This window comes from Schistocerca gregaria, chromosome 6 (assembly GCF_023897955.1).
Source record: "Schistocerca gregaria isolate iqSchGreg1 chromosome 6, iqSchGreg1.2, whole genome shotgun sequence".
Classification (NCBI taxonomy): domain Eukaryota; kingdom Metazoa; phylum Arthropoda; class Insecta; order Orthoptera; family Acrididae; genus Schistocerca; species Schistocerca gregaria.
Window position 1 is genome coordinate 39,834,133 of NC_064925.1, and position 12,786 is coordinate 39,846,918.

General features: G+C 36.0%; 1 protein-coding gene across 24 annotated transcripts in view; it reads left to right on the top strand.

Annotated features, from left to right (window-relative positions):
• The window catches only part of LOC126278103 (Down syndrome cell adhesion molecule-like protein Dscam2), an 810,453-nt gene that overhangs the window by 547,642 nt on the left and 250,025 nt on the right, over nucleotides 1-12,786 (top strand). For 3 of the 24 annotated variants that reach the window (XM_049977977.1, XM_049977976.1, XM_049977975.1), the window contains exon 13: nucleotides 2,175-2,459. The exons of the other annotated variants lie outside the window; for them this stretch is intronic. In XM_049977977.1, the coding sequence (XP_049833934.1) occupies nucleotides 2,175-2,459 (285 nt within the window). The remainder of the gene's footprint in view (nucleotides 1-2,174; nucleotides 2,460-12,786) is intronic. 24 annotated transcript variants of the gene reach the window in all.

Sequence of the window (12,786 nt, forward strand, 5' to 3'; positions counted from 1 at the left end):
ATACACATTACAGAAACAAAACTGAAAAAGTATTTAGTCACACTAGAGAAAATGGATCTGATGATTCTTACTTGTAAGACACAATCCACATGCTAACTAGATGTTTTCATTCTCATATCAGTAACTAGAGTGTGATAAATGATTATTACATTATTAATTAAGTCCCTTTGTCCAATTATTTTACCTTGCTTGGCAGCAGTTGTAATTATAGTTGAAAATGTTTGTGGGCGAAATTATACGAAATAAATGGCAGTAATAGACAAGGTATGGTCTTGTGAAGCTGTTTCCTGCACTATTATGTCTTTTTTGGCATGCAGAAAAAGAAATTGATCCACTTTGGTTTTAATTTGGAAAGTGAGTGACTGATTCAAAGTTGATGGATCATTGATAAGTGGTACAAGACCTAACTGATGCTAAACAATTGGATGATTATGTATAGCTCCCACTGCAAGATTGAGTGCTTTCTTTTCGCACTGTTTCTTGTTACTGCCGGTTGCATAGTTTCTTTAGTTTGAGACTGGGAACAAGAGTTTTTCATGTTTCTTTCATTTCTATTGTAGACTTGCCAAAAAGAGCTAGAAGTGTCAAACTTGGGGTTCTTCTTACTGTGGCTCAGTATCTGATGGTTTTGTATTTTTGATCTCATCTGAGTAGTGACTGTCACCCATTTCAAATGGAATGGCCACATCATAGCTATATTTATCAAATGCTGTAATTTTTGTTATATATGATACTACAAAAGATGATGATGATATGAAAAGGTTAGTCTGCTACTCCCATATTGTGGAGATGCTGAGACACAGACACACACAACAAAAAGACTGCTAAACAAGTAAGCTTTCAGCCAGAATACTCTCTTCTGAAGTAGACAACACACACACACACACACACACACACACACACACACACACACACTTGACCACTGTTTGTGTGTGTGTGTGTGTGTGTGTGTGTGTAATCTACTTCAGAAGAAGGCCTTTTGACTGAAAGCTTACTTATTTAGTGGTCTTTTTGTTGTGCCTGTCTGCGACTCAACAACTCCATTATATGGTGGGCTGTAATCTATCCTTTTTGTAATATTGTCCTTATTCCATTCTTTATTCTCCATTGTTTGATATTTTAGAAAAATAAAATAAAAATATAATGTTACTCTTCAATTAATGAGCGGTAAGTATTTCAGTACATAAGTTATTATTATTTGATTTAAGAAGGTGTTGATAATTGGAAACAAGTTTTATCACAAGGCGGTGCTAGAACTGGAAAACTTAGTTTATCACTCATATAGTGAAGGGTACACTTCCATCTTTTTAAGACAGAAATAATTTACACATATTGATCTCCTTGTTTGAAACATGAACAATAACACAAGTGCTTATAATTTGGAATGATGGGTGTCAAGGTTGCCGCAATTGGATGGCCAGAATACTTAGTTAAAAATGAACCCTCATGGATAAAACATTATAATTTTCCATCAAATGATGTTTCAAAAATACCATATATTAAACAGTTTCTTTATGTGTTAAAGTCGGTGAACATTGAATGCAATGATAAAAATAAGTAAAAAGAAGCAATTTTCGTTTCTGTTCTGAAATTTGACATATATTTTGTTTTACTGGCTGCAAATATCAGTCAGAAAGAAAGGAATAGCATCACTGTAACTTATACATGGTGAATAAACTTCCACATGTACCTTACTAGATCTGTGGATTACATATGTGTGTATTGAAATGTAAGTCATCAAACCATAGTAGTTATCGTATAGATGCTTATTCTCTATGGACCGTCTAAACCAAACACTGTAATAGAGAAGTAATAAAAAAAAATTGCTTCATTTCTTTCACTTCTGTTTAATGGTCTTCTTTTTAGACCTTAAGGAAGTATTTTAAAAATGTAATTTATTTCAGCGGGAAGTATATATATCAGTGGAGGAAATGAACATGAAACAAAACAGAAACTGTTGATGAGATGAGAATGTTTTTCTTGTATCCTGTTGATAATATGTATAACAGATGGTCACAAAATTGATGGTTGAAAGCAAATAGTGTAATCTGGGGATATGTCAAAGATAGAATCTTATACAGTTTCTAATTTGAATTAGAAATATTCATGATTTGACTTTTACAAATGATAGTGTTCATTAAAACCAAGTATATTTTGAGTTTTTATTGTGTTAGCTCTTCCACATATTGTCCCATTTTCACTGGACGAAGAAATCAACACTGGAGATAGCGTCCAGTTAAATTGTCATGTCTCAAAGGGTGATAAACCTCTTAAGATCACTTGGAATTTTCACGGAGAGGAGCTGTCGTCACACATGGGGATAGTCACAACAAGAGTTGGTGACAGAGCTAGTATCTTGACAATTACCTCTGTTATGGCTGCACACTCTGGCAACTACACTTGCAGTGCACAGAACCCGGCAGGAATAGCAAGCTTTACTGCTACACTACATGTTAATGGTACATGTCATTGAAATGATGGTTATTTATACTTTATTAATAAGTAGTTGTAACATTCCTGCAGTTTTGATTTTAGTGCTTTCCTTTTACTTACACGCATTATAGTGAAACATATCTGTGTCACAGCCATTACTGAATGGCTGCTCTAATTTGATACTGAGAAGGTGAAGTAACTTTGTCCACTTAAATTCAATGTTCATGTCTATGATCATTTGTTAGCCCCTTAACACTTCATGCCTGAAAGAAATCGGGTCATAGATATCATAGCTGAATGTTATTTCCAACAATGGATGGTGAAGCACAATCTGATACTAGTCGCAGCAGTCTAGTATATTTTCATTTTGCTCTAGACTGGAACTTCATAGTGACTTCTTGATTAACACTGGTCTATAGGACTACATTTTACAGTGGTCTTTTGTTTACTAATAGTAGATTTGCATGAATTACTTTCACTGAATGGTACTGGTGCAGATTAACTACCCTCAAGTTACATAAAAGTGAGACCAAATATAAACACATTATACCTAACGTCATACTTCCTTATAAACTCCAGGGTAACATAACTTAGAAAGCTTTCCTTCCAACCAGGGCAATGTATTGCATTGCATTGTCATTCTCCGAGTAGCCCACTAATTCGGTCAGTACATCTTTGGATAGTTTGTCCTCTCCTCTGTCCTAGCTTCCTTGTTATGATACTAAACAACCTTCAACATCAAGTAATCTACATATGGGAAAGTATCTTTTGCATGATCTGTGGAAGTCTTTATAAGACCCATTTTTAAATTTCTTTTTATGTTATGTCATGCAGGAGGAATGTGAATAAACTGAATTAGCTCATTAGCTTCTTCTCTTCTCACAACATTTCTTCATTATCTCACAGAAGTTTCTCTGCATTCTGCTATACATGTGTGACAGGTTCTAGTGATGATTTTGGCTCCAAATCAATAATTCTCAGTTAAAGTTCTAAGTGTAACTCCATCTAGTTTTATTTCCTCTGTAATGGCTATTTCCTGGAAAATTTGTGAGATTAAAGTATCCAGTTGTACTTGATTTAAAGGTCAGTTTGGAGTTGTCCATTCCAGCAGTGTGACCATAAAATTCCAGTCACATCCTCATGAAAGTGCCAGACATCTTCTCAGCATGTTGGTCTAAATTGTGTGATTTGCTTGACATCCATATTTCTTTGCTGTAGACAGGCCTGAAAATTTTCTGTGTCGTAAGTTAGGGACCCTTCTCCAACCATCAAAGTTTCTGATGCTTATAATGATTCAACATTAATTACAGTGTTATGATGCCTGGGTTTCACATTATGAGGTTGTATCTATTTTTTTTATTGCAGGTAATACTAAAACCATTTGAAATCCAGGTATCCATCTGTATTAGCTTCCTGTTTCAGTTATGAAGAATGAGTGGTTTCTTCTGGTTATTTCTTCTAGGTATTGTTTTAGACTCATGGACCAAGTTATTGAAGGTTGACCATCAAGGTATTGTAGGAATCTTTCCACATGTTGTGAGTTTACTTATGGGATTTGGAGCCCAGTTTTGGCTGCAATTTATGGAGTTTTGCAAGGAATTAATTTGCTTCTGAGCTGTCATTGGACAATATAGCCACATTAATGGTAAAATCCAAATACTGTAATGAAGTTGAATTTTAGTTCCACATAGTCTTCTTTCTGTAAGGTCTTGAACTTTATGGGACTAGATATATAAATCAACTGGGAGCTCCACGATGTTCATAGATGATGTTGGATATATGGAAACCAAAAGGCCAGAAATTTTTACCTAAAAACAGGCCACAGATGTCCAACACTTGCTGCAAGGACTTACCATTGACCTTTATCACAAACAAATGTAACATGTTATGGATAATTATGTAGAAAGACAGATAATAGTTTTATTAGACATTTGATTAACAGTCACTGCAAATAATGACAATGGCCCTGGCAGACAGAGGCAGAGGTCTTTGTGTGACCTGCATTTGTACGAGGGTGAGTTAAATGAAAACCTTAAATTTGTAATAACAAATCGAAATTTCACACTGTTATCCTGTAAATTGGTAAGCGTGCCTACTAACAGCCTACAGAATGGCCTGTAGGTGGCAGCATAGTGCAGATGCACACATACCATTGCAGTATCAGTATAAAGATGGCCGCCCCAATTGTGAACGCACTAGGGAAGTTATTCGGCCTTTGGGTACTTAAGGTGTAAAACCTATTGCAATTCATCAACGAATGAGGGTGGTTCAGTACGGTGATGCATGTTAATCACAGCAGCAAGTGTATGAATGGAGTAGAAAGTTTGCAAATGGTGTGACTTCAGTGGAAGATGCTCCTCGTCCAGGTCAGGCACAATGAGCTGTGACTTAACATAACTTTGCAGCAGTTGAAGCCATAGTGAAGGAAAACTGCCGTGTGACAATGATTGACATTGCAGCATGTTTACAAATTAGTCATGGGTCAGCACACCACATTGTGCATGATGTACTCCAGTTTCACAAAGTGTCTGCAAGATGGGTGCCATGGCAGCTGACTCCTGAAATGAGAGAACGACGTGTTGATGCTTGTGAAGTACTTCTTTGATGCTTTGAACGAGAAGGTGATAGTTCCCTTGCAAGAATCATTACTGGGGACGAAACCTGGGTTCACTTCCACCAACCGTAAACGAAGAGAGTGAGCAAGGAATGGCGCCATTTCTCATCACCAAAACCAAAGAAGTTTCAAACAAAACCATCATCAGGGAAGGTTTTGCTGACTCTCTTTTGGGACGAAAAAGGCATCATTTTGGAGCATTACATGCCTAGAGGACCACTGTCACCAGTGCATTGTACACAGATCTCCTAAAAAATCATCTGCAGCCTGCAATCAAAATAAAAGCAACGTGATTGCTGTCAGCAGGTGTCCTTTTGCATCATGACAATGCCAGGTCCCATACAATCACAGACCTGCATTTTGAGTGTCTTCCTCATCCACCATACTCACCAGACCTTGTCCCAAGTGATTTCCAAATGTTTGGACCACTCAAAGACGCAATGGGAGGAAAGAAATTCCATTCTGATGAAGAGGTACACCACGTGGTGCATGAGTGGTTACGCGGACTACCAAAAGAATTTTACGCACTTTGTAAGCACTGGAGGACTTGCATTGAGCATGAGGGAAATTATGTTGAAAAGTGATACAGCTTTCTACCGCTTCTGCACAATAAATAATATTTTTTTAAAAAAATTAAGGTTTTCATTTGACTCACCCTCGTATAATGTGCATATGTGTATGTTTTCTATTTGGAAAGAACGCCTTGTGATTGAGAGCTTATGTGTTTAGTAGTGTTATTTTTGTGCCTATATCTGACTCAACACCTCTGCTGTATGGTGAGCTGCCTATCCTTTTCATAATATTGTCATTATTCCAACCTGGATTTTCCATTGTTTCAATTGACTGCTTCTCAGGTATTGCTTGCCAGTTAGAGATACCTATCACAATGGTAAAATATGATTCTACATTGGCTTACCAACCATTATTTACTTTGATTACTGTTAATTCATGTAACAGAAAAGTTCAAAATTGTAATGATACATATATTAGCTGCTGCTATACACTATGAAGTGGCTTGCAGGGTACAAATCTAGCAGATGCAGATGTTGTGGGTGATACTGACAAGCAATGACTTGAGTGTGCAGTGGTTGTTACCATTGAATCAAATAGGGCAGCCATGGAATTAAATGAGTTTCAGAATGTGCTAAAGAATAATACTTCTTAAAGAATAATACTTCTTAAAAGACAACTTGTTAACACCATGAGCTGCATGTAAATTTTTTCATTGCCAGACCAGTATTTGTACATAAAGCCTACCTTCGGTGGCATCTGGTATGGGGGACAAATACACTGAAAATTATCACATTTTGTAAGGTGGGTAAAAAAGGAGAAGGAACACAGTCATTTTTTCAGGTTTTTGATTAAACTTGTGCACCACAGATCAAAAATGTCCAAATGACACCGTTTAACTGAGAGAAAAGAAATGTTTTTGTGTGTTTGTGTCTTTTCATTCACTGGATCCAGATGAGTGAATTTTACACAAAGGAACTGTCAAGAGTGTGTGTGTGTGTGTGTGTGTGTGTGTGCGTGTGCGCGCGCACGCGCGCGTGTGCTTTCGTGCTTTCATTGTATATGTCTGAAAACTATCAAAGTTCATCATGTTGTTTATATGTCTTTCATCAACTAAGTGTACATACTACATGGGGAGCCATTACCTTTACTCTCTAAATTAATTACATTCAACCAGGACTTTCCATTACCATACAAACTGCAAAGACAATTGTCAAAAGCTCAAATTTTAGAGACTGCAAATTTTTGTGTATAGTTTATTCTTAACAAAAGATTTGAACTCTTTAGGAATTGTGTTATTGTGCTGGATGTAGAAGAGTAACAATGGAAATAATAAACAAATACATTTTTGTAGCACCAAATAGAAAAATATTGTAATTTAAAATGACCACTGAGGAAGAATGTGGTAGATGGTCTCACAATTTAAACGTAATAAAGAACCACAAAGGAAACCTCAGTATATTTTGGTCTTTTGAAAGATAGAAATATCCAGAGAGTAGTATGTGTGTTTGTGTGTGTGTGTGTGTGTGTGTGTGTGTGTGTGTGTGTGTGTGTGTGTGTGTGTGTGTTTGTTGGTGAGGGAGGGAAAAAGGGGGGGGGGGGGGGGGAAGCTTCAGCAGTGAAAGACGTATGATACCAGTTACTTTATTAAATGCACTGCTAAACCAATTTATGTTTAAAATAAATAATGTAATTTTGGGTAGGCTGCATCATTATAAAACATTACAGCAACAAAATTGCTAATGGTTTGACTGTCTTCACATTGGTTCTCTTCAGGGCTGTTTGGTTACTGTTAGTGATATAATGATGAAACCTAATATGCAAAATTATTTTATTCAAGACGATACTGGAAGTGGAAACCTACAAACTTACAAATTCCTGAAACTTGCTGGCAGATTAAAACTGCACTTGCCTGCGAAAGGCAAAGGTCCCGAGATCGAGTCTCGGTCGGGCACTCAGTTTTAATCTGCTAGGAAGTTTCATATCAGCGCACACTCCGCTGCAGAGTGAAAATCTCCTTCTGGTTACAAATTCCTTTTTGTAGGTTTTTGCTGTTGCTGCAAATAATCTTCATCGCAATTTATCTAAAAATATTTAATGGACACCCAGATAATTGTCATAACAGAACAGAAAAAATTTAGTTTGTTTAGTAATATTTAACATTTATACTACATAATTTTATTTAGCAGTGGGCAGATGTACATTAACAATTATTTACTCACATCTTTTCTGCCAAAATGGCTGTCTCACAACAAATACTTAGTTTTTCATCTGTTTTAGGTGAAATGAACCTCAGTTTGCACTTGGTGCCTATGTAACTGATGGTAACCCACTGTAGATAATAATTTTGTGTTCTTGGCACTCATGCTTTCTTTCTGAGATCACGCCATTGTCATTTGTTAATTTCAAATCATTGAGATAAAACTGCATTTAGTGAAGTCACACTGCAATGAATGAGGTGTCAACAGCTGAACAACAATTAAAAGCAGTTACATTCTTATTTAGATAATTATCTAGAAATAATTTTTAGGATATTTTTACAGTGTCATTGTTGAAGTCTGTTCTTCATGAAATTGTTCTGCATGTACCATTATCTCAAACCTGCTGAAACAACTGGTGTTTCAGTGTCCCCCGTAATTGCTCCATTTACTTTTGGTGAGAATGGTGCATATGCGGGCCAGCTGGTCCAACAGCACTGTGTTGTAGTTGAAGGTGACACACCACTGACATTTAGGTGGACACTGAATGGGGCAGATGTGTCAGGTATCCCTGGTATATCCACTTTCAAGATTGGGTCCCGGACAAGTGTTATCTCGATAGAAGCAGTGGAAGATTATCACAGTGGCAATTACGTATGCAGTGTTTCTAATGCAGCTGCCAATAAAAGTTATACTGCTCTCCTATCAGTTAATGGTAGTGTCCAGGAACAAATCTGGAACAGTTCTTACAAATTTTCTGCTATCCTTGAAAGTATTTTGTGTGATGTTGTTCACAGCTTAAAATAGTAATTCCATCAGTATTTAACAAAGAACTATACCTGCACGCAAAAAAACATTTTTGTTATTGATTATTCAGAAACCATATTCTGTGGCTGCATGTGGCTGATATGTAACAGTGTAATTTAATGTATTAAACAGGCATAAGTAGAAGAGGAGTGCTGTAGTTAGCATACATTCTGAATAAATTGATTAGTCAACAGCAGAGCATCTGCTGACAAATTAGCTCTTGAGGTTCAGTTGTTTTTCATTATCAGCAACCTTGTTTGAATCTCCTAATCAGCAAATTTTTCTCAGTTTGCGTGAAAGCCTTGGCATCATTTTCATTATCATATTACAAACAGAAACACTCAAATTATAGGAAACTAAGATTTGTTTCGTTTCATGCAGTGAGAGCAGAAATTGTAAGACGTTATTACTAAAAATGATGAACATTGATCTAGTGTCAAGAGAAGGACAATAGGTATGAACTGTAACATATGGCAGATAAATGGTAGCACAATGCCATCCATAGATAAAACTGTGTGGAGATGTTGATTGTAGAAGTCTAGGAACACAAATTGAAGTTGGGAAATACTAAGAGAAAGTGACTGAATGTTAGATTAATTTAGTGGTGCTTCAAATATAATAAGGAAAGAAGTTATTGAGAATCCTTTTAGACTGAAAACCACTCCCTCTGGAGCAGATATTTATCTAGCATTCCCTATCTCAGTCTGTAAAAACAGAATCATTAGCTTCACTTTGTTGTCCTCTGTCAGTCAGTCTGTCAAGACCTCTTTTCTCTCAGAAATGAGTAGGGGTATCAATCTGAAATCTATGTCAAATATTAAGCTCAACAATCCCTTCGCGAAATAAAACATGCAAGCTTCTAAGTCAATGCAGTGAAAAAGATACAGTCATTTATGTCATATATTTTGATACTCACAAATTCAGTCACCAATGCCAATAGGGTACTTTCTTCCATGAAATTTGCCAAGAAGCAAGGTTTCACATCACAAGTACTGGTAAAAATCTGAATATTGGTAATTTGTAATTATGTCACATAAGAAATAGTTTCTTGGCATTAGTGGCTGTCTCTTTTTCTGTCTGTCCTTCTGTTAAGAGCCCTTTTTCTCAGGAAAAGGTATAGCTATAAAGTTGGAATTTATGTCACATATTAAGGTCCAAAAGCCCTTGCCAGCGTAAAAAAAATTTAAGCTTCTAAGGCAGTGCAATCATAAGAGACAGCTATTTATGTTATATGTTTTGATACTTGCAAACTCATTCATCATAACTTATAGGGGACTTCCTGTAGATGTAGAATCAGAAAATTTTGCCAAAAGCAAGGCTTTCTCAGTGCAAGAAAGGAAAAATCAGAAAATTTTTAATTTGTGTAAAGAGTGTTCCAATGAAAAGGTACAAAATGTTGTGATAAACAAACAGCTGAAATTTGCGTGTACTGCTTTGAGATAACATAGTGATACATCTAGCGATGTGAATGTAGTATTGTCATGTCCCCCTAAAAAGTTCAAAACAGGTCCCTCAGCAGGCAAGGTGATGATCACCATCTTTATCGACATCTGAGGTCCGACACTCATAAGGACTTCAATTATACCCACAGTGTTGTTATGATTGTATCACATAAAAAAGTATTTTTTTTGCCATTTGTTGTCTACCTGTCTGCCCCTCTAATAAGACCCATTTAACTCAGGAATGGGTAGAGGTATCAAAAGGTCTATAGTTCCTTGGTGGTATTAAAAGTTCAAGCTTCTGAGGGGGACAATTTGTGTTACATATTTTGATACTTGCAGACCCACTCATCAGAGCCTACAGAAGAGCTATCTATCACATAATTAATTTTGCACAGAACTTTTAGGGCAGGAGTCCTACTTGCAGCCCCCCTTTTCTTCTTCTTCTTCTTCTTCTTCTTCTTCTTCTCTCTCTCTCTCTCTTTTTTTTTTTTTTTTTTTTTTTTAATAATTAGTTGAGAAATATATTTCTTCCTCCCACATATCACAAAATGACTACATTTAAATCACAGAAATTTGAGCTCATATGGGTTCTTAGTAAAACTTGTTCAACCTGCACACCATTTGAAAATGGAACAAAAAGGGGAGAAATTAGAGGTACACAAAATACTGTTCCCGCATACTTTGCTTGCAGGGTATAAAGAAAGGAGATATAAGTTTGATGCTTCATTGTGGATTACAGAGTATACAGAGTGAAAAAGCTGATACAAGTCACTAAAGGCATATCCAGAATGGGCAAATATATTGAGGTGCAGTTTTCACTCACATGTGATGGACAATGTGGCACATTTTTTAATGCACGCAAATAGTGTTTAATGTGTGTAGCTGCCAAATTATAACTGATTTTAAAAAAATGAAACTATATCAGTTGTTTTTCTGTGCATTCAAAGAAGACTTCAGTAACCTATCATGGGTTGAACTTGATGAAATAATCACAAGATAGCAGTACAGAAAACCAAGTCCCATTATCAGGAGAAGGCCCTGTTGGTTGTACCAAGCATCAGCACAGTTTGTGTGTTTATTGTTATGACTGTCACATTAAGTGCTCAAAATATCAACTTTGAGCATTGATATGTACTATATAACAATTCCAGATAGCCAACTATGTACGTTGAATTTTATCTGGATTTTTCATTACACAGACCCATGTCTTAGTTAGTCATCAGTGTTTCTTATGTGTAGTCCTCTTGTTTCAATGTTTTCTATTGGTAGAAACTCAGGGGTGTTCAATCTGATGAATGTGCTGGCCATTTTGTATTTTCCTAGTGATGAATCCAACCATATCCCAAATTTTCTGTTAAGAGGGTCTGTGATTATAAGTGCGGAATGGGTGGGACATTTGTCATGTTGGTATGATTTAGATTGCTTTTTGTTCGGCAGGACACTTCCAGTAATTGGAGCAGCATACATGTTAGGAACTGTAGGTACTTGTGACTATTTAGAGTCCCCTCAATAAAACAGGGAACAGTGATGTGATTCCTGGAACCCCCACAGTACTCATCAAGAGATAAAGGTTGTTGTTTATGCACATCTCTCAGGAAGCTTGGATTTTCTACTGATAAGTAGTGCATGTATTAAAGATTGATTTTCCCATGTTTGTATGCATTGCTTCATCAGTAAACAAAATATTACATTTAGAAAGCTGTTCCTAGTTTTGAAAGTCATTGCATTGAACATTTATAGAGACGAATGTGAGAAATATGAAATATGTTGTAGTGTAAGACACTTCTTTAGCTGATCCATTTGCACCTTTAGACTGTAACATGTGGATTGTATGTTAGTGCCACTAAAATGTTGGTTGCATTTCTCCCACAAGCTGGTATTCTTTTTTCTTGGGATATTTTATTCTTCATACTTCCAGTGTCTCGAATTTTTATTATAATGTTTGAAAATACAATTTGTGAGGTCCTGATACAATCGGGATACTTTTCAATGTACATCCTTACTGCTGTCGTAAAAGTTTGGCGACTTTTGCCAAAAATGAAAACTATATCAACATTTTTGACTTTCACAATTATACAGTGTCAGAGTTTGAATAGCTTCATAAGCAAGCTGTCTGATCGCTGATAACTGAGTTACATATTTATGTACAGTTGGACAGATATTCATGGGACCTCTTCTCCTGATTTTGGGACAGTGGTTTGTGGCACAGTCATATTGTTACTGTTCATTCAAGTTCCCCACAACTCACACTAATTTTAAATTTTATTTGTAAGAACATTAATTATACTGAAATTGAGCAGTGCTATTCAGGCGCCATTGTCATTGTATGAATATTTGCTATTGTATGAATATTTGCTGTACCATAACTGCTTCTTGGAATTTTTGTAGTCAAACTATTGTGCATTTTCCATACACATTTCTTTATTATAGCTACTAATTGTTAATTGTTGTTTGTTCACTTGCTTTGATAGTTTGCTTATTTAATTTTTAATCCACTTACTAAATTCTTGAAGTTCATCTGATTGACACACGAATTCTTTAGGTCCACCATTTTCTGGTTTATGGTTGCAAGTCATATTGTGTAGTATAAATATCTTTTACATGTACACACCACATTCACCATCATAATCATTGAAGCATTAGTCTGTCATACTAGCCCAGTATCAGCATCTTGTCAAAATGGGCAGTTGAAATTTCACTGCCGATATCATCATTGCTATTTTTTTATTAGTTAAAAATTCCAATTCACTCTCAGGACATAATACAGTGTGTTTAAATTTTA